Genomic DNA, 22,672 nt, shown 5'->3' on the forward strand with positions numbered 1-22,672 from the left:
TAACGCCCCCTTGGGGGCGATGAGAGCTTTCAAGGAGGCGGTGAGCTCATTCTTGAAATTGAGGGGGCGTTGGAAGGGCTCAGGGGGGCGGTGAGGTCGTAATGCACATTTTCTCAAATCACGAAAGAATGTTGATTTGAAATAGCAACGAGAAAATTCGATGCAAAACAATAAAAATTCGCTACAGAACTAAACATCTGGTTCAAGCTTAAAATATCTTCAATTTCACAGAGCTGCCAGCAAACTTTTGTTCTAGTATCTCAATATTTTTTGCCTTAAAATGTATTTTAAAAATATTTTTAAATTGTCACAGATTTTGTATACCCTGTTGATCTTGTTTTGGAAGATTAATTTGTAAAGATTAAAGATTCAATTTAGATGACGATATTTGATATTTTTTAAAATGAATTGTCTCATAAAATTAGCTAAACAAAAAAACCTAATGATTGATTTTTTAAAAGAAAATATGAATGATTTTTTTAGGTAAGAGAATTTTGATTTTAAGTTCTTGTTTGTCCATCTTTTTTCAATCGATTTGAAAAAAAAAATCAATTGTGCTGTTTGCCATCGATAAACTTATCACTTACATTTCCGGAATTCAGTTATTAAAATCTAATTTAAACTTTAAGACCCGTGAATGCTGCATAACTTTGAACAGGACTCAAATTCATGTATCTCGAAATAATACTACTTGTTAAGATATTTCACAGACATTAACTAGTATATATTCAATAATGCAAATAAGGTTTTTTTTTTGTTTATTTGTGACACTTTACCAACGTTTTGGCATTCGTGTCAAGCAAATTATTGATGAATATAGAATTTTGTTTACAAAAATTAAACATCTATGATTTTATATCAAAACAAACAAATGAAAGTTCAAGTAGTTGTTAAGTAAACTGTACATAGAATTAAGAGTTAACTGGAGGTTTGAAGCAATATGAGAACCTTGGAGCCAAAAGGATGTTAGTCAATAAAAGCTTATTCCGACAAAACACGCTTTCAAGTTGTTATATTTGGTCATTTTTTTTGAAATATTTGCATTTTTCTTTCGGACGAAATAGTATGTAAATGAAATTCTAAAAATCAGAAAAATCACGAAAAATTGTTTGAAATGTGAAGATTAGTTTGACATATTTAAATCAGAATCGACCATTTTACCCCCTACCCGTTTGGCCCTCATATAGCTTCATATAAATTTGAATGCATTTTGAGTTAAGTCTTAAAACAACCTAAAGCCAAAAGCTAATGGTTTTCAACTATCCAGAGGGCGTTTAGCTGAAAAATTTGGCAAAAAGGGGCGGTGAGTGGAAAAAGTTTAGAAACCACTGATCTAGAGTGTCAATTTGACACTATATATATTAGTTTAAAATCGCTATTTCTTTCTTGTTTCTCAACAGATTAGTGTGAGACTTATAGGTTTGAAAATCCAGTAACGTAATTCCAATATTATTTTCAAACATCATTCAGCTGTCTAAACTGTCTAATTCAAAGTCTAAGGAAAAAAAGCAACATTTATCACGGAAAACTATTGAGCAGCTTCCAAATGCTTTAAAAAATTAACTTAGTGCCTAAGTAAGCTGAATTAGAAGCTATATTTTGCACAAAAAGATTATTTATTTTTATTTTTTTAAGATTATGACCACAAAAAACTAGGTTAAGAAACAAGAAAAATGTAAAGTTTTAAAATTGGTAGTGTCAAATTGAGCTAAATACAGCCATACTAACCACTAGACAGATTGTCACTAAATTTTGTACACGTACACTTTATATTACTAGATAGCTAAACTGATAATTTCATCAACTTTCATCCATGCATTCAAAAGTTATTCACGAAACAAAGTGTTGCATTTTTTTTCGAATTAACTCCTTAAAAGAGATGGCTCTTGCTTTATTTGAATATTTTTTTTTGCTTATTTCATGTTTTCAGCAATGAAACATCTTAAAAATGTGCAAAATCATCCAAGTAACAATTTTAGCTTTATTATGGTCAGCAAAATTTTGTTTGGAGTATAGCGTTATTCTTCATAATAAGCTAAAGTGCATTCTATAACATCACCTGGACTCTAATAAAGCCAAAATCAGGCTATTTGGCCCTGCCCTAGAAACGTCATCAAGACATATCATTGTTGGTCATCAATGTTGGTCACCAAAGCTTTTAAAAAGCTATTATTAAACATGTTGGAAATTTTTGTTTTTTTTCGATTCTGTGAGTTCTCGGAGTTTTTTTTTTTATTTTTTCCAGCAATCAAAATGGTTGATGAATGATGATTGCATTATTTAGATATGATCTGGTAAAATTAATAGCTGAAAAACTTCTACCGGTTGATCTCTTTCAACTTATACCCCTATAATATGGGTTTAATGCGATTTTCAGTCATTTACAGTATTTTCAAGTTGGGTGGTAGCCGCCATCTTGGATTTAAGATGGCGACGGGCAACGAAATTTGACTTCTACTCGTTTATTACTTTCACCTAATAACCATATAGTGAAGGTTTCACGATATTTTCAGTAATTTACAGCTTTGAAAATAAAAGCGGAAGCCGCCATCTTGAATTAATGATGGCATCAAGCAACATTTTTTTTTTAGTTTTTGGGCCCTTTCACTCAATACTCATATTGTAAAGATATTCATTCCACTTTCGGTGATTTCAAGTTTTGAAAGATGTATTTTTTTAATTTTAACTCAAAACCAACACGCACAACTTACCAAAAATGTGTAAAAATGGGAGTTCCAATTCAAATATGTGCTATCTAACCTGAGCGTGTCCTGTTTTGACATCTTGATCGAGAACTGTCACTAAGTTTTATGGCGGTTTAATAATCATGCACTGAGTGCTTTTATAGAACATGCAAATAAAAGCTTGGAGCAAACTTCTAAGTTTGTGTTTTATTATAGTTTAAAAAGAGCATTCATAACTCTTTCAAAATAACAAAAACAGTATGTTTAATAAAAGTTTTATTAGCGTTTTCAAAACCATCTAAAACATATGGTCGAAAAAAATATATAGGCATTCTGCATGACCATAATAAAACCGTCATAAAACGAGCTGCACAAACAATGCCATAATTAAACCATAATAAAACTTCCTAATGCTAGTTGGCTTAATCTGTGTTACTTGGGCAAGGCAAATTAATGTGGAAGGACTGTTTTAAGCATATTTAGCCCCTGTTAAAAATTGTTTTCATGATACGATCAGCTCTAAAGAGTGTAGGTATTTATTTTTTAAATGAAAATAAGAAAATATTATTTCAGTGGAGAGCCGAAATGCAGAAATCCACAGAATGTTTGGAGTGTTCCCTATATAGAACTGCCAGACAAAAAACCGCATAAGGAGTTTTAAAAACAAATATTTTCGTTAATTTGAACAAATGTTGAACCTTTAGAAAACAAAACTTCAAAATTTGTAACAGAAAATCAGATGTATTTAAGCTTAGTCAACCAACTAAAAGTATATTATAAAAAAAAAGATTTTCTAATAATTGAATCAAATAAAACAAACCACTAAAAAAGGTTGAAAATATAAACAGATTGTATTAAAATATTTAGGCTTGCCCATAAGTCTATAAAGAATTCGATAAATGCCAAATCTGGCCAGTATGCATGGCTTTATTCAAATTATTTGCTAAATCATATACAAAACTTCTAATTTCTCTTTAATAATTTCCAGATTTTGTGTTCAAAATCGATTTTGACCAATTTTAAAATGATCATAAATTTTTTTTCAATCCTAAGATATAATTCTAGTACTGCTGCTGTAATTCAATGAAAACTTTAAAATTCAAGATATTTTCTTTTACATTCCTTTTGTATGTTTTTTGGCCTAGTTTTTGTTCAGATTTGGTCTTTTTTTAAATAAAAAAAATCGTTTTGACTTGCCTGACTGTGCGGTTTAAAGCATGGTATGCTTAAGGTTAAAGGTTCTTTTTAACAACTACTTTGAAGATGTCTTGCTCGAATTTGACTTTCATCTAATTTGATATCAAATTAGCAATTTCAAATTGCTTGGCCCCTGTTTCGACGACGTGTTTTGTCCCAGATTTAATAGGAACTCATTCTCTTTGGTGATTACGACCCTAGAAGCGACAAGTCAACTGATGTCCTTTCAGTTATTGGCGACATTTTTTTTTATCAGAGAGACCCCTTCTTTAAAAAGATCTTGAAATTCATCATCTGGTTATATGATCTGGTTGGAAAAAAATCAACTTAAAAACATGAAGGACATTAAGATGGAATTTCTTCCAATGAATGATGGAAAAAATCGCTTTTGTATTTTTGTTAGAAATTCAACAGAATATTCGACCGAATGGTCAACTTTTTGGAAAATCACGAGTAATTTGGACGTCTGGGGAAAAATTCACATAAGTTTATTTTTAATTTTTTACTACTCTTTACTACTACTGTTTCTTCTATTTTGTTGGGGAAAGATCACACTTTATTATTAAAAACTTGTTTCCTAGTCCAAAATTGTTCACGAAAATCTTTACACAAACTTTGCTCAAAATATAAATTACTAAAGCAGGAGACATTGTTTAATAATAAAACCACATATATGCTCTTTACTTCAGATTATCCTGTTCAAATGTATACAAAATATTGATTTTTTAATGTAAATGAACCGTTCTGAACATTTATATACTCTACAATGAATAACTGAATCGTCAGGAGACTAATTCTGGTTATGATACAATCACTTATGAGAAGTGAAAATAAATTTTTCAAATGTAGTAATAATCACTTTGATTGCGACATCACAACTCCTTTCTCTAATTTTTTTATCACTTTGATTTCACCGACAAAGCTATAGCCAGAGAATTTTCCTGGAATCCATTATTGGATTATTGGAGTTGGAATAACGATAAAGATGGGACAAGCGTTTTAACCATTAAAAAGGTTAAAAAAATTGAAAACATATTACGTTCTAGAAACACATTACCCCACCCCCCCCCCCCCCCCCTCTCCCTTGTTTCATCTTAAATTTCGGCTTAAATGAAAAGAAGGTCCCAGCTTTAGAATTATGCAAAAATTTGCGATGCTTATTTAGGAAAATTTTAGTTTCCTCCCAGAGACTCCGTGATTGCTCTGTTTAATTTTTTTTTAAATTAGCAAGGCCCCAAGGGAATGAGCATGCTTGATCCCTGGGGAGACTTCATTTGTTAGCAATATTTCGAATTGACAAATTTACTTTTTGAGTTATCACACTTTGTTTGAAAATAACATAAAATATGTCTTGAAGATCATTTTTCGTCAACTTAAAATGTTTTGTACATGAAAACATTATTAAAAAAAATCTCTTTATTATTTCATGAATGTGTTTATCAAGAACTTAATAATGCGTAAATAATGTTAGTGAGAGTAAAACATGGACTTCATAATGCCGATTTTTTTTTTTTGAAGCAATGGTAAATTCCCAGCTGTTTTGAAAAGACATACGCCGTTTTAGCCGATTAAGGCTTTAAAGACTGAGTAAATGACTTGTACAACTTAAGATTAACATCCAAAATGGGGGGTGCTCAGGTTTTATATATGAATGAATTAGAATGAATACGGTGAATTTAAATTTACCACTTTTTGATCCCAACACCCTTTATTGAGCTCTTCAGGAACTTAGATGCTTGTTTTTCTCGAGAATAGCTCTTATGCCTTAATTCTATTATATGAACTGTAAATATTGGTTTTGCGCCATTTTTCCTAACAAAAATTTACTTTTTCTTGTTAATTTCCATTCCATTCCATTCCATTCCATTCTTGTTAAACCATTATATTAATATTTGATTATTCTCTTGTGGATCTCGTAATACACTCAATTTTTAATTCAAACTGAATTTAGATCTAGTACTGGTAGGGGAAAGCCGGGCAAGACGGACACAGCGGGTAAAACGGACAATTTCAATATACCGAGAATAACAATATTTCGCACTAATCTAATGATGGGAATATGTTCGCCTAAGTGTATCAACACTTTCGAGACCTTTTGTTTATGCGAGCAAGGTTCTATAATAGTAAACAAAGCAAACAAAAACTTTGCGGATCTATTATTTGATGTAGTTTTCTCTCCTCATAAAATAGTTCATAACACGCAAAATTTTCAGAAATGTGGCTTGAACAACAAACGTTTTGAAAAAGAAGTTGCTAAGGCGGGTAAGACGGACCCCTCAAGATCGGATAAAACGGACACATAAGTTCCTCCAGGTATTTTAAATTTTTCATCGGTTTGATCCTTCATATGCCTTCAGAAGACCTTGGCAAGAGCAATTGTCGGTCGAAAAGCACTCACCATCTTAAGGGGGGGGGGGGGGGGGGGGGGGTAGGGTCTAACGGGTAAAAAAATCACCATTTTCACGATTTTTTTCTAGAGCTATCGTTCAAACAAATGTATTCAAATTTTTTGCATTATACAAAGCATTGTTAAAAGAACATTTAGTAATTTTTTCGCAGAAAAATATTGAAAAATGAGCCGGTGACGGATCACTTTCGAGGATGCCTTTTAGAAAACAGGATTTGCGGTGGACACTGTATCTCAGCACAGAATCATCTGAAGTAAAAAAATCAGAGCAAAATATTTTTAAAAGATGTTTTTCTGGACCCCAACGTTTTTGTTTAACTTAAAAAAAAATTTATGAAATTTTTGTGGCTGTTTGAAGTAAAAACTACGATTTTTCACGAAAAAATCCGCCATTTTTGATCTGTAAAATCTCCCCAAAGTAAAAAAAGAAAAAAAGAAAAACGTTGGGGTCTGGTATTTTATATGTAGAAAATATGCTCCAAATTTTAAAAGAATCGGCTAAGTAGTTTTCCAATGACGATTTCCACGGACTTAAAAAATGTGCTTTCGAGAAAAACGCGTTTGAAGTTTCTGCTCTTGCTTTCTTGCAGTATTAGATAGGAGGAGATAAAGGCCTATAACTTCTACAGTTTTGCTTCAATTGACTTGAAAATTTGACACAACATTCTTGAAATGTTTTACAATAAGAAAATAAAAAAATTAAAAAATCGATTTTTTGAAAGTGTTAGACCCTACCCCCCCCCCCCCCCCCCCCCCCCCCTTAAACAGGCCATAAAAACTGTAAAAACAGGATCTCCGTTGAAGAAAGCGCCTATAAAATAAGGAATTCCGAAACCACACGCACACTGTTTCGCTTTCAGTTGGTTCCATTTTGAATTAATAACGTTTTCAAATACTGAATTCACAAAAATATCTTCTTTTACAGCAATTTTTGCGGCATAAGGTACCTTTTCTGAGCAGTGTCCGTTTAACCCGATCATTTTAAAAACTGTAATTTTCAAGCTGTTTTTAGATAGCTATAAAACAGTCTCGATGAAGGAAATTTACTTTTTTTAATGGTAAATGTGATAGTAAACAACCTAAAATGCCCATCTGCACGGAACTGCGATGAAAATAGCAATATTTGATTTTCTATTGCGATTCTACCTAAGGGTGTCCGACTTTCCCCTACTAAAGACTACCCATTTTTCTAGCTAAATAGTGATACTTAGTTGACCTTGAAATTGTAATAGACTTTCTGTACAAAACTCAAATCATTAGCTCGTTAATGTATGTTAATTTTTGATCTGGGATCTAATTGTGGAATTCTGTAAACATGAACCAAAAAAAATATTGGAGTTTTTAAGAAACAATTTTTTTTTTTCAAATGTAGCTTATGGTAAACAATTCATTGTTTCTATTCAAAAATTTTTTTGCAGTTTTAAATATGTATTTTTCACTCAAAATATTAATTATATAATATTTATTGAAAAAAACTTTACAAAATTAATTTGTATATTATTCATACTCTTTTATTTGAACAAATTTTAACAAATAAACTTTCGAAGCGAAATGCTTTTACTGAATAAAATCTACTCGATATGTTCTTAAACCTACGCCCGTCGCCATTGATCTGTAAAAAATCTTCGTTTCCAACTGCGACTCGAAATCGCACCGCAGTCACAAATAATGTCCTGATTGCAATCTTCTCCGTTCTTTTCTTACAGCAGAAGAAACTCCAACAATAACAACAATCAACGTCAACAACAGAAACAGCAATCACTTAACCGGGTACCGAGCGAAGAAAAATCAACCAAGGATCTGTACAATGAGGCAGCCCAATTGCTTGGAATCAAATGCAGCTTGAGTGACAGTTGTCGGTGCATCGACTGTCAGGTAAGTCAATTAAATGCACAAAGTGGGTGGTTTAGTTTAATTTTTTCTGATTTTAAATTTGGATTTTAATCAAGGTTCAGCTTAAGATGCTTAAAGAGGCTTAATGATTTTTGCGTTCAGTAACAGTTGCAAACTTTCCCACACAAAAAAGAGACAATCTGCGCTGTAACTAACTACAACTTTACTAATGACATTTTACCCAAACGTTGGAAACACACGTCCCAAGACAAATGTTTTCCATTTACATGCTAATAACTTCATAATGAATAGAAGAAGGAACAGAAAATTCCATTGTCATTCTCCTGAAATCGTTCGTTCGTTGGTCGGATGCTTTTGGCAGTTTCTCGATAGACTGCCGGTACCCCGGATTATTTTTTTATTTTCCTGATCTGGTTTTGCTGTCCTGTCAAGGAAAAAAAATTCTTCCAATACAGCTGTCTCGAAGCGAGACAATCCGGACCATTTGTGGAGGAGGACACATTTGCGGTAAACCGTTCGGCACCTCTCGCTCGATTCCGAAAGGACCCGACACAACTTCTGGCTGTCAAGTTGTCGACTCCGAAGGGACAACGAAAAATCCCATCGAACCGGACTAGATTATCCAACTCATTGGAAATTCTATTCAGCTCTGGCTTGGTGCCATCTTCCGTTTTTTTTTTCTCGGTTAGCTCGGAAAGCCCCATTCATTGTTCGATCGTGGGCGAGACATGAACCGACTCAAACCGACTTGAACCGACACCATCCGAAAGGACGAACGTCGAGATGTCAATTGATGGAAGGGACAATAATGTGCTCATTGCAAAATAATTGATTTATCATCTTCTTAATCCTAGCCTGATTCGAAAATCTGGTCCGACTATAGCTATATAGCAAAACGGAAACCACTTGTACTGCTAATGACGAGAGATGGCTCGATTGATTCCGGCCAGGGTGTCAAATGTTGACTGACAAATTACAGAACAAGGGTGAGAACCAATCAACAGAGATCGAGAAAAATTGCAGGCAATTGGAGGCTTTTAAAAACTTTAGAAACTTGATGCAGATTTATTTTTGTTGAGTTTCTTGCAACAATAGGACAACGATTAATTTATGGATTTTATGTTTATAAAATGTAAACACTTCCCCAAAACAGAATAAAAATTTACAAATTCAAATTGACAAACCATGCTGATAGACATTTTTTTTCTTCTGGGAGTAAACTTTGCGTTTGAACCGTGGATTACGATTTTTGATGTTTTTTTTTACCCAGAAAGCTATTATTTAACACAAAATATACGAACACCCTAACGTTAAATTGCAAAAGATAACTTTAACTTAATTTTTTATTTAAAACTTCTTGAAACTTTTATTAAGGGAAAAAACGCCAGCTAGTTTCCAGCGTATAATGGCTCCTTCCCAAAATGCAGTGCAAGGGTACCATTTAAAAAGATGTGAAAAAATCAAAATCAATTATCCAATTATTGAATTGAATAACTTCAGCTCATATTCACATTCCTAGCTAAAAACTCAAATTGCCAGACATCAGATTAAAAATGCAGAACCTTTTTAACGATTTTTTCGGGCTTGAATATACCGATTCTAATGTGGCACCACTGGTAGCAACCAAATGTTGAAAGAGAAAGTTCGCAGCAGCAAACGACCAGGAATCGAACTCGAGTCTACTGATTACCTCTCCGACACCTTACCAATAGGCCAAATCGTCAGATGAAGTCAAGCTGTAGCTCTATTAATCAGTTGACTTCATCGAGTCGAATTTGCTGCTTGATTCCCCGGCAGAAAACGCTCATTTTGCCCCGAAAAATGGTGCTTATACTGTCCCAGGGGGGTTCTTTTTATGCCCCTAAAGTGGCTGGTTTTCAGCTTTCGGCAAAAAAAATTTAAAATGCATTTTTGAACGTTTTTATTTACTTTTTCAAGTTTCATCCAATTAGGCAACAGACTATTTGAGTGTCTGAACACGAAACAATGATGTAATTCACATATTGTAGCTGTTCTCTATGATTAAAGAAGCGTTTTCCTTAAGGTGGCCATTATGCCCTTATCTCCCCTACATTTATTTTTCCTCACAACATCTGATTTTGTTCCAAATAAGCAAATAACATTTTGATACATTAAATTTCACTTTCATTTTTACCCAAACACCGATTTCCTTGTAGCAACGCAATTATTGCTGGCGTGTTGTTAGTAGGAAAAAAGCTGCCAATCAGATTGGTCATCCTTGTTTGTTGGCAAGCTAAGAGGATCCGAGCGTTAAGCATTTAACATCCGACCTCTGGCAGCAAACGAGTAGCAAACGACCAGAAACTTTGTTGACAACTGGCTGTGATACCTGCTACTTCATGTAAATATCCTTGGTAGAGCACTCTCTTTGGAAAAGTATTTATTTAATTATTTATTATAATTAAATTCATCGAACATAAATGTTTAAATGAAAAGGTTTAGTTACAATCAAATTAGTAAAACAATTTGGACTGACGAATTCGACGAATAAATCAGCTGGATGATTCTTCGAACTGATGTAGGTGCTCAGCATCCTGAAACATACGCATCATTGCACTGAGTGGTTCATTGTATACGATGTTCGGTAGATTTGATGTGAGAGAAACGAATTATATCGCAGAGTTCTCGATGGGGCACTGAGGTTTATCATCCTTAGAAGATTTGGCGATTGAACTTCTCCATTTATAATCTTCACAATGAAAGAAGCCTGTTGAGTCTTTCGCCGACATTCGAGGGTTTCGAGACCCAAAAGCTGACACCGATCTGAATATGCTGGAAGATCTTCGGGATGACGCCAAGGCAGGTGTCGCAAGCCGAATCTGACAAACCGCTTCTGTACACGTTCAATCCTCAAAATCCAGCATGATCAGTTATAAATCTGACGAGGGCGCAGTACAGTGATTACAAGCACAAAGGATCTTTGAATTCTCGTGACACTTTGGTGATGAAGCCGAGCTGACGATTCGCTTTGTTGATAACTGAAGAGCGTTAACTGTTGGAAGTGAGTTGCGCATCGAGGATCATGCCAAGATCATTCACTTCAAAGCTCTTTTCAAAAACTGGCTGCCGATACTATAGTCATACGTAAGGGATCGGTGTTTTATTCTGATGAAAAGTAATCACAGAGCATTTCGAAACACTAACTGTAAGTTTGTTCTGTCTACACCATTCACAAAAGGGGTTCAGCAGAGATTGGAGGCAAATCCAATCAGCAGTACATTCCACTGGCAGAAATATTTTAAGGTCATCAGCGTAACCAATTTTCGTTCCGTCTTCTAGGCTTGTAATCAAATCGTTAAAAAATAGCGCAAATAATAATGGCCCCAAATTACTCCCTTGAGGGACACCAGATTGATTGGTAAAAGTATATGAAATGCTTTTTGATCCTTTTGATCCTTATGCAGCGCTCGGTGAGAAAGGATTTCAGCCAAGCAATCATGTCGTCATGAATGCCAAGCTTGGCGAGCTTAGCGAGCAAAATCTTATGGTCAATCGCGTCAAAAGCGGCTTTGATATCTGCATACACCGCATCGACTTGTTTTTTTATTTTCCAACTGATTGAGGCAAAATGACGTGTATTCTATGAGGTTAGTACTCACCGATCTACCAGGCATGAAACCATGCTGTTCAGGTGCGATGTACTGCGATGGAGCGCGTAAAAGGGCTTGACCAACAATTATTTCAAAGAGCTTACACCCTGCAGACAAACTGGTAATACCACGATATTGCTTAACGTCTCGACGATCACCATTTTTGTACACCGGAAACATAAACGAATTTTTCCATTTGTCTGGAATTTTTTTTGCTGGATTGATCTGTTGTAGATTTTAGCCAGAGGCAAGGAAAGAGCTTCGATGCAGCGACGATAGATAACAGCTGGAATCCCATCAGGTCCAGGAGCAAATGCGCTTTTAAGCTTTTTCGCAGAGCGCTCAATAAGATCTTGATTAATTTCAAAAGTATTCAAGTCAAAAACATCGACAGGTACATGATTGATGGCTTCACTGCGCTCTCTTTCGGATGAAACGGTGTTCAGAAAAACTGACTTCAAATGCTCTGTAGATAAGTTGCAACAGGTATCTGGGGAGTTACCGACAGCATCATTGTAGAAAACGGTAGTAGGTAAACAGCTCGTTTTACGTTTTGCGTTTACGAAAGTCCAAAAACTTCGCGGATTACTGCGTAAACTAGAACTTGAAGCTTTGAACTGTTGTTGAAAATCCTCTGTTCGATTTTTTCTCAGTCTGCGAAGACAAGCATTTTTTTTTCCCGTCGTAGTTGCCGCAAGGTGGGCGTGCTCCAAGGGGGTGTCATAGGCGCTTTAAATCTGGGAACGTGCGAATTCAACCAGGTACAGATCAAGTTGCAGAACGATTCTGTCATAGCATCAACTGATGAGTCTCCAAAAACTGCATCCCAGTCAACACTGTTCAAGTACTGAAAGAGCAACGAAAAGTTCGTTTTCCGCAAATTTAAAGGCCTAATCCTAGGTTCGGAGGTATTTCGAGAACCGTAATTGGTAGACATAGCAGCAGGTAAATCGAAGACGATAGGTGGGTGATGCGAGTCTATCGGTACGAGTACATCGGGAGCATTTCTAATTACAATAAGTTCCTCACTAGAGCCAAAAACAAGATCCAGTACCCGTCCGAGATGATTGCTGTTAGCGTTGAACTGATTAAGATTGAGCGAATTCATTCCATCGATCAATGAGGCGGCGGAAGCACTGATAGGTGTAACATTCAAGAATTTCGCACCTGCATCACTCGCCTCCCACAACAAACGAGGTTGGTTGTAATCGCCACATACCAAGACCTCCTCAGCAGAAGCACGGGTGCACAACTCGCGTACGGTGGCCACATGGGACTCCAAAATGTGCATACAATTACTTTTGTCAGGAGGCACATATATGGCACAGAAAATAATTTTTTCCCGTTGATGTTCGCTGCAACACAGACTTGTTCTAAATCAAGCTGCTCACGTGGTGTTGTTTAACAGCAATCAAAACTCCACCAAAGCATTTTTTAGACTATTTCGCGAGCTGCGGTCGCATCAAAACACTGAGTACCTATTGCCGAATAGTTGGGCAGTATTGATCGAATCTGTCAAGCCAGTTTCGGTCAAAATGATGACATCGTAGCTGCTATCGATAGTTGCCAGATAGAAGTCCTCTGTTTTAGTGCGTAGGCCCCGAACGTTTTGGTAATAGCACCAAGCTGCGTCGTTGGGTTGAGTAGACGGAGTCCTGTTCGATGCAAGGCTAGAAGGCAAAAATGCATCACTGGGTGAAGTGCTCGAAACAGACGAATACTTACCGTAACTTGGCAATTGGAAGCTTCCCCCTGAACCACCTGACCGATAAACGGGACGACTTTGGACAGGAACAGTCGGTCGTTGGTGGCCAGAGAAGAGAGCTTCCGAATTGGCATGAGAAATGGTGCGTCCCGATGTCAAATTGAGATTCGCCGAGATAGAGTTGGTATCCAAAATATCATCAGCAGCATACTGCTGCACCAAGCTTATATCAAAATGAATTTGCTCATCATAGCGGGAAATATAAAACCAATCAAACCAATAATTCGAGGCGGGGCTAGAAAGCAGGAATGCATGACTGGGAGAAAAGTCCAAAGTAAAAGAATACTTGCCGTTGCATGGCAATTGGAAGCCTCCCCCTGAACCACCTGATATGAACCGAATTGGCATGAGTGGTGCGTCCCGGTGTCCAATAGATATTTGCTGGCGGTTGATTACAGTTGAGGACCACGAAACTGCTTCGAGTTGTAGTCCAAAAATTCCCGGAAATATAATCCCTTAGGCCAAGAATCAGGATTCAATGCTTTCTGTTTCAAATCCGGAGAAATGCCGACTTTGAATGATATGAACCGGTAAGAGGTAATATCACTTCCTCTTGAGACCAATTTGACGACATTAATATGAGTTTCGCATGTGATTTGCATGTAAATCTCCTTGCAAATACAAAGATGCTATACTCATTTTCATTTTTTTTTTTCCAGCGATGATTGTTTTACGTGTAATGTAAGATTGATTATATTATTTTAATGGCATTGCGGCGAGATGAACTTCTAAGGTAGAAATGTTTAAGATTAATATGAAGCGAGTGCGCTTCCTAGAAGAAGTGAAATGGTGGTAAACAATGTAAGCGGAGGGCAATTTGTGTAGAAAGCTCAAAACTGATGCGGATAGATTTTTAGAATATAAGATAAATTTAACATAATTTTCATTAAACACTACGAATTTTATGTGCCCCCTTCCCCTTTTGTGTTTTTCGGAAAAGTTGAAGGAGGAAGGGGCGCGACAAAAAAAGAATTTGATATTTGTTTCGGTCTTATGTTGAATATTGGTGTTTCTATCAGAGCCGCAGACGTTTTTTTTTGTCTGGTATGTTGATTTTGTTTCATTTTAACAACAACAACCTTATCCGATCCAGATGAGAAAGAAAAAAAAAAGAATACATTTGTGATATCTTAGAAAAAATAAAGAATTGTGTTTAATAAGGCCATTCAAACAGACTGATGGAATTTTCAACGCAAAACTTTAACCCGAGGAAAGTTCTCAAAAAGATTCTCATTTGGTGGTTCAAGTTGACCCCTTGTTTAAAAAGAGTGGTTGGACCAATGTTGATAAAAACATTCACACGATACATTGGTACCTATAAAAGAAATTTATGGAACAGAGTTTTGTGAGTTATGAAATTTAGAAGGTTTTCTTTTTACTTGTATGATTTTCTATTAGAAACTTGGGATTGATCGAACTCCATTTTTATAGAACAAGAACACATCGTGCTAAACTAATTGGTTATCATTTCCTTACTCTTCCATTTTCTCCTTTACAGAGCCAATATTTCGACTGTGATGATTACGACTCGTACTCGGAGTATTCGGATAAATCGTACGACCCGGAGGACAATTTTATCGTCAATCAAGCAGCATCAGCAGCATATTTTTCACCAGAGGTAGCCTCCGAGCCAGCAACAAACCTCGGCGGAGCCCCGCAGCTGATGAACGGCATGATGAGTAACAGCAGCCCACGCGGGGCAAACGATTTGACTGGCATCTGTCATCATCAGGACCCGGGTCACATTGATGAGGACGACGCATCCTCCCACGACATCGACGCCAATCAGCTGGAACTTCAGCTGGAGGAAGACGAAGTGGGCCATCGGCATCGAGAAGAATCCTCAGAAGACTACGAAGAAAACCGGCACGTTGCTGGCGTACGTGGAACTTTCGAAACGCTGCGGGGCCACGAAAATGGGGACAGCAATGCCAACAATAGGATTGATCAATATTTACTACATGGCAACAGCACAAGTCGTCGAAATCGGTCGGAACCGGAAGATGGGAAGCTGCTGATGGGGAACGATTTTCGCGGAACGACATTTGATTCGACTCCTCGAATCGACGGAATTTGCTGCCAGCAGAACCGGAAAACGACGGCGAACGACGAAAGCTGCGAAATTGGTCAACGGCAGAATGGCAGGGCCCTCGAAGGTTTCACTGCGGCCATCATCGGCTCCAGTGGCAACAACAGAACCGGAACTAACGAACCGGAAGCTAATGGCAATTTGATAGCGTGAGGAAGGTAGGCGACAAATAATTACGTTATCGTTAACCATTATTTGCCAGCGGCGATTGGTTTTCAATAACCAGCCAACAATGTTGCTGCTACTGAAGTGCGCTCGTAAAATTTGGGGACAATGTCACGCGCGCCGCGCACTTGATGGCCAACAATCCGCCGCCTTGGTGCCGCTTTTTGATCTTTATTAGGGTATCATAATTTAGCGCTCGAATTTATGAGTGGGCTGAAGGTGTTGTTTTTGCTTGTCATGCTTTTTTATGGAATCGTGAATAAGCACTTAATCGAATCGGGCGCAGCCGTTGATCAGTTTTCACGAGCAGTTATCAGTTTTGCTGATTCGGAGAAAATTTAATGGCTCATCTTAAAACTTTTATGTTTGGCCATGATTAAATGAAGCGTTTTGATGATATTTCATAGAAACTACTCCTTTGTTTCCATATGGTAAACATTAAAAAAAACAGATTTTTTTCTGAGCATGGCTAAAAATAAACTAAGACAGATACCTTTATTGAGTTCTGAAAATTTTCAATGGAAGGTCATATATAATACGAGTTAACTTGGAAAATATACAATACCCTTCCAAGTAGCTTCCAGTGTTTTATAGAAAAATTCAGAATGGCGACCAAAACTTTCGTGTGGACTTGTTTCTTTATTTTTTTTATAAATTCGATATTAAAATTTCCCAACAAATTGTTCAAAATGTTCCGCTTACCGGAACTTTTTCCATGAAGAACAACAAATTTTGAGTAAAGGCTTCTTTTGGAGTTTTTTCTTCATTTTATTTTTCAATTTTTCGTTAACTTTAAAAAAAAACTATGGCAATTTTATTCACCCGCTCCCGCTGCGACTTTGCATGCAGCTTCGAACCCATGCAGCCGAGGTGAATGCAGCTTTCTGATATGTTTGTTCATTTTCGGCAGACGCTTTTTTTACTCTTTGGTCTGCCTCCCTGCCCAATGCCAGCAGAAATAAATCCATTGCTGCGTTGTTTTCTCTCGATCCTCCTATTCAGCATCCTTTGAAGTTTCTTGTCGTCCAAGGTTGTCAGCCGTCCGATGCTCTGTCTGATTGTTATCCCAGAGTCTCAAGACGATTGAGATGCGAAAGTTGAAGTATCCAGCATCAACCAAGTGCCGTATGGTTTCTGTTTTCGATGTGGCGGATTATCGTTCCTTGAACGTGCACGTCGGCCAATTTTGTCCATTTTTTGAATACTTACGTTTGAAATGATCTTCAGAAGAACTTTTTACTTACTTAATCGAATTATTGAAAATATTAACAAGTGGTCCAGAGAGTTAATTCTACATAGGGGAACATGCCCTATTATGCGCCACCTAAGCGAATCGCTAATTTTCTATGTATTCAACGTACAAATTGTGTTAAAAATGGGTGTAATCATTCAAGAAAAGTGTTTTCTACAAATTCCTATGATTTTTCATTACTCAAATTGCTATAGTTTCTTCAAAAACATGATTTTCAAAAACCATATTCAAAGCCACAGAACAAAATTGTGTTGCGAATACGCGCCGCTGTGTATTCAATACGCGCCTAGCAGCCGAACACCAGATCCCTGCAACGTTACACGATTTGTCTATGTATCGTGTGACCAACATCTTTTAAATAAGTGCTCGTGAATCTCGTTTTTAAGCTTTTTTTCCTCTGATTTAAGCTTTTTTTGCCTTGAGAGCATAGGAGATGAAAGCTCAAATCTGAAGAAAAAAGCTTAAATCTGTCAAAAAAGGGGAAATCTAAGGGGAAATCTGAGAGATGTGCTCCATACGGTTTGTATAGCATTGCCGGGAAGTGCCAAACACACCCGAGAGCAGCCGAAGACCGAAAACTCACTAATACTTACAGACACTTAGGCTGAAAAGAAAATCAAAATGGACTAATAGAAATTTAACAAAAACTGAAAAATAGATTTTTTGATCTTAATTAACGCTCAAAATATGGTTTTAGACTTTTTGTTCATTTTCAATAAAAATTGGCCTTTTTGAAAAATTAATGCTATTTTCAGCCTACTACGATTGGCGCGTTATTAAGAGCGCATGGGCCGTGATAGAACATACCCATGAAAAGCATACCTTAGCGAGTTCAGTATGATTTTTTTTGCATAAAATCATAATTTAGATTCTCCTCTATCGATGTGTCAGAAAATATTGTCTTATTCGTTTTTCTCTGCTTGGTGACACCTTATTAAAAGTGTTTTAAAATTTAGATCGAAATGAAGAAAAACCTAAATTGTGAAATTATCACGACACAGGGACATTTTAAGGAAAAAATCATACTTGCCATGACCAATCACAGCATTTAAAACAAATTGGTAATATTTTGCAGGCTTAAAATGTTTCAGATTCTTTAAAACAAGAGTGGCGCGTATTACCCACATGGGGCGTTATATGAACTTTTCGCCTACAGACCCCGTTCGTTTTTGGCAACATTCAATTTTGGCAACATCCGATTTTGGCACATGTGCCAAAATCGAACGGTTTTTAGAAACGACATTACCTTTTAGTTTTCTTCATAACAGGACCAATATAATTAGGACAAACATCAAAAATACGTTTTTACGTTCAGAAATGGTGATGGAATACAACAACAAAAACAAAAGTTTTTTTAAAAAATTATAAAGTACTCAAAAATTACAAAAAGATGAAAAATTTAAAAAAAAATCAAAAACAAATACGAACAAAAGACTAAAAATGACAAAATCAACTTAAAAAAGATGAAGAATGACAAAAACAGCAAAAAATGACAAAAAAAAACAAAGATTATAAACAAAACAAAAATAGTGCATAATGCATCAAAAACATGAGAAAAAAATTATTAAAAATTCTAAAAATGGTCAGAAATTGACTTAAAATAACGTTAATGATAAAAAAAATAGTTATTTTCTAAAAATAAGAGAAAACAATATCAGAAAAAAAACCGTTCGATTTTGGCAACATTCGATTTTGGCAACATTCGATTTTGGCAACACAAAATGTTCGAGCATGTTGCCAAAAACGAACGGGGTCTGAATATTTATTTTATTGGTATTACTCTTAATAACCTTTAATAACACTGTTCAAAATAGGGGTAAAATAGGGATATAGCTCAGTTGGCAAGTCCGTTGTGTCCAGAGCCGATGTCCGCGAGTTCGAGCCCAAGAGTAAACATCGAACACAGTTGTACCGGATAAGTTTTTTTTTTTTTTTTTTTTTTTTTTTTTTTTTTTTTTTTTTTTTTTTTTTTTTTTGAGTTCACGCTCGGACGTCGATGCGATCACACGTGATTTAACTTTTTCTCTAGTCAGTGAGATCATTTTTTTTCTTCCTTCAGCCTTAACGGATTCCATTTCGGAGTGTTTCGAAATGGAAAGAACGCGGGAAAAATACAATTAAAATAGCTTTCGGTGCATCAGCTAAGCCGCCTGCTTACATGGACGTCTTCGATTTCGTCGGGAATACGTTAGCGATACAGGCTTCCACTGTCCATTCATTATAAAAGGACGAAAACGAGCGTTGCTTCTTCCTGAAGTTTCTGGATGAAGTAATTTTTAATGGCTTTACGAGCGGAATGGACGCCGAATATCCATTTCTCTATCAAGATGGGACCACGATTACGGTTAGATTGGATGTGGCCAGCAGTATTTTTCGGTATGTGCGTGTTTTTAACTTGCCGCCCGAAATCGAGGATAAGGAGATCGCTGCAGTGTTGGGGCAATTTGGAACGATTCGGCAACAAGTTCGTGAGAAGTTTGTGGCGAACTCGGGCTTCCCCGTGTTCAGCGGCATTCGAGGGATACATATGGAGGTCACCAAGGAGCTCCCTCCAAATATCTTCATCGCGCACTTTAAAGTAAGATTGTATTATGAAGGATTAAAAAACCGATGCTTCTTTTGCAAGTGCGAAGGACATATATAGGCTGAGTGTCCCAAACTAGCAAGCCTTAAAGCAGGAGCAAACGGTACCAGTGCGCAGAAAATATCCGAACCACCATCGTTCAGCCAAGTTCTGAAAAACGCGACGATCGGAGCTACTTCGAACATCGGCAATATCGCTAAGAATATGACAACATTACCGATTAAATCTCAAATTAGACCACAACGTGAAGCCCCGATGCAGCTCACCTCTCTCGGTGAGATTGAGCTCACATCATCAGTTGCCACAAAATCGATACCGTCGGTTGAAGCTGTGAGCAGCGCCGAAGACGACGATGGACACGAAGACGATGACAGAGTTGATGACGACGACGATGACGACGAAGACGACGACGGTGACGACGAAATGGACTCGGAGAAAATTAACCTCAAGCGGACTATATCCAACCAGTGATGTCAACCTTCCAGATTTTGTCTGGATCTTCCAGACTTTTCGAACTTCTGCCAGACATTTTTTCAGGTTTCCAGACTTCCAGACTTTTGACATCTTCCAGACAATTCCAGACTTTCAGGTCAGGACATAAATTGTTCTAAGAAACTACGAAAATTCAACATGTTCATGGTATTAATCAACAGGAAATGATAAGAAATTAGGAATTATAAATTCAGAAGTGTTTGAAAGCTATTAAAAATGGCAAACGCTTCGAAGATTTATGGTAAAATGAGAGACAGAACACTTAACTGAGAGTGACAGGAAACGATTCGTGGCTATCTGCAACATGAGATCTGGCGACCAAAAAAAAAGGTCACCACTTTAAAAAGTAAGCAAGTAAGCTATCCAGACATTTCTTTAAAAATCCAGACATTTTTTTAAAATCTTCCAGACTTTTGCGAAAAAGAGTTGACAACTCTGTATCCAACCCCAGCTCAGCATCAGAAAAAGAAACTAAAAAGAAAAAACAGACGAGCAAAACAACATCGGTTGCAGCGGCTGCGTCAATTCCGGAATCAAGCCCAATCGAGATCATTGGACGTCGAACTCGAGAGAGAGCAGCTGCGATGAAAAAGAGTGCATAAGATGGTAAGTGTATTAAGAAATGCTCAAATTGTGTTCGATTTATCGTATTTTTTAAATTGACTTTGGTTTGCAATTGTTTATTCTCCACCTAATTCATTATGTCGTTGGTTCGTAATTTAGTAACAACAAATTTGAATGCATTAAATTCAATGGTGAAGAAGATGTTATTGCGAGATCTTGTCTGGAATTGTGATGCTGATATTGTATTCTTACAAGAGATCGCATTTGAAAATTTTTGTTTTATAAATACGCACCAATCATTTATCAATTTAAGTACTGATGGTAAGGGTACGGGTATCCTCTTGCGAAAAAACATTGAGTTTGAAAACGTTTTAATGCACCCTAATGGAAGAATTTTATCAGTAACCGTAGGATTAACTAATTTCATTAATATCTATGCTCATTCGGGGAATAACTTCAAGAAGGAAAGAGACCACCTTTTCACACGCGAGATTTTGCCTCATTTGATTTCTGGAAAGGAGAACGTTTTAGTAGGAGATTTTAACTGCATATTGTTGCAAGATGATTCGAGTGGTTCGGTAAAGAATTTTTCATTCGGATTGAAGGACTTAGTTACTTCATTGAATCTGCTTGATATTGAGCAATTTAAAAAAGGAAAAAAATAAATGCTTTACATTTTTTCGTGGTAATTCGAAATCGCGCTTAGATAGATTCTATGGGTCAAGGAACTTCTGTGATTCAGTGCTTGATATTCAAACTATTCCGCTATGTTTCTCTGATCACCATGGGGTTAAGCTTAAGTACCGGGTAAGAGACTCAATGCAATTTAATTTTCTAGGGCGAGGTTATTGGAAAATCAACTCAAATTTGCTGTATAATGAATCAATTATAGAGAAATTCAAAGACATATCTACGAATTTGAAATCTAGATCATCTTACACAGATTTGAATTTTTGGTGGAATACAATAGTTAAACAAAAAATTAGGCAATTCTTCAAAACCGAAAGTTTTCAAATGTATAAAGAAATTCAAGCTACTAAAAGTTTTTACTATCAATGTTTAAGCGAATTATGTGATAAACAAAACAAAAATGAAAATGTTTCATCAGAAATGAGTATTGTCAAAACACAGCTAATGAATATCGAAATGAGGAGAATGAACATGACAAATTATAAAATAAAATCTACAAATCTTCTAGCTGATGAAAAATTAGGTATGTGTATTAATCAATCTAACGGGAAAACTATTAAATTAAAAATAGGGGGAGAGATTACAAATGATGTAGCGAAATTGAAGCAAACAATTTTCAACTATTTTCAAAACATTTTTCAAAAAGAGAACAGAGAAACAATAGACTTCACCGGTGAATTGAGCATCTTGAATAAATTTCTGGATGATAACGATAACAGAAAACTTGTCGAGCCTATTACGGAAGAAGAACTTAGGAAAGTTATAAAACAAGCATCCAAATGTAGCAGTCCTGGTCCGGATGGCATTTGTTATAGATTTTATGAAATTTTTTTTGATCTCATTAAAAATGACCTAATAAATTTGTTTAATTATTATTTGTTGGATGGAGGATATCCTCCAGCATCATTTTATGAAGGCATTATAACGCTTATTCCTAAAACAGGTGACCCTCATGTCTTATCCAATTACAGACCAATAAGTATGTTAAATTCAGATAGTAAAATTTTTACAAAAATATTATGGAATAGAATACAGCCATTTCTGGGTAAGTTGATAGGGCCCAACCAAACTGCTTGCGTCGAGAATCGTTCATGTATAGATGTGTTAAGAAATATAAGAAATTTGATGGTAAAAGCAAATAAATCAACATTGTTGAAAGGATTACTATTAAACTTGGATCTTGAAAAGGCATTTGATCGTGTAGATCACGATTTTCTGTGGGCAGTCCTATCAAAATTTAATTTTCCAGTCCAGTTTATAGAATGTTTAAAAAGGTTATACAAAAACGCAAATTCCAAAATTTTATTCAATGGATTTT

At 36.1% G+C, this 22,672-nt stretch overlaps 1 protein-coding gene across 3 annotated transcripts in view; it reads left to right on the forward strand.

Annotated features, from left to right (window-relative positions):
- Positions 1–22,672, forward strand: part of LOC129756771 (putative uncharacterized protein DDB_G0277255) — a 196,370-nt gene that overhangs the window by 88,857 nt on the left and 84,841 nt on the right. For 2 of the 3 annotated variants that reach the window (XM_055753777.1, XM_055753778.1), the window contains exons 3-4: positions 7,995–8,163; positions 15,017–15,765. In XM_055753777.1, coding sequence (XP_055609752.1) covers positions 7,995–8,163; positions 15,017–15,760 — 913 coding nt within the window. In that variant the 3' untranslated portion in view covers positions 15,761–15,765. The remainder of the gene's footprint in view (positions 1–7,994; positions 8,164–15,016; positions 15,766–22,672) is intronic. The other variant, XM_055753779.1, reaches the window with a different exon arrangement.

Source organism: Uranotaenia lowii, chromosome 3, assembly GCF_029784155.1.
Source record: "Uranotaenia lowii strain MFRU-FL chromosome 3, ASM2978415v1, whole genome shotgun sequence".
Classification (NCBI taxonomy): domain Eukaryota; kingdom Metazoa; phylum Arthropoda; class Insecta; order Diptera; family Culicidae; genus Uranotaenia; species Uranotaenia lowii.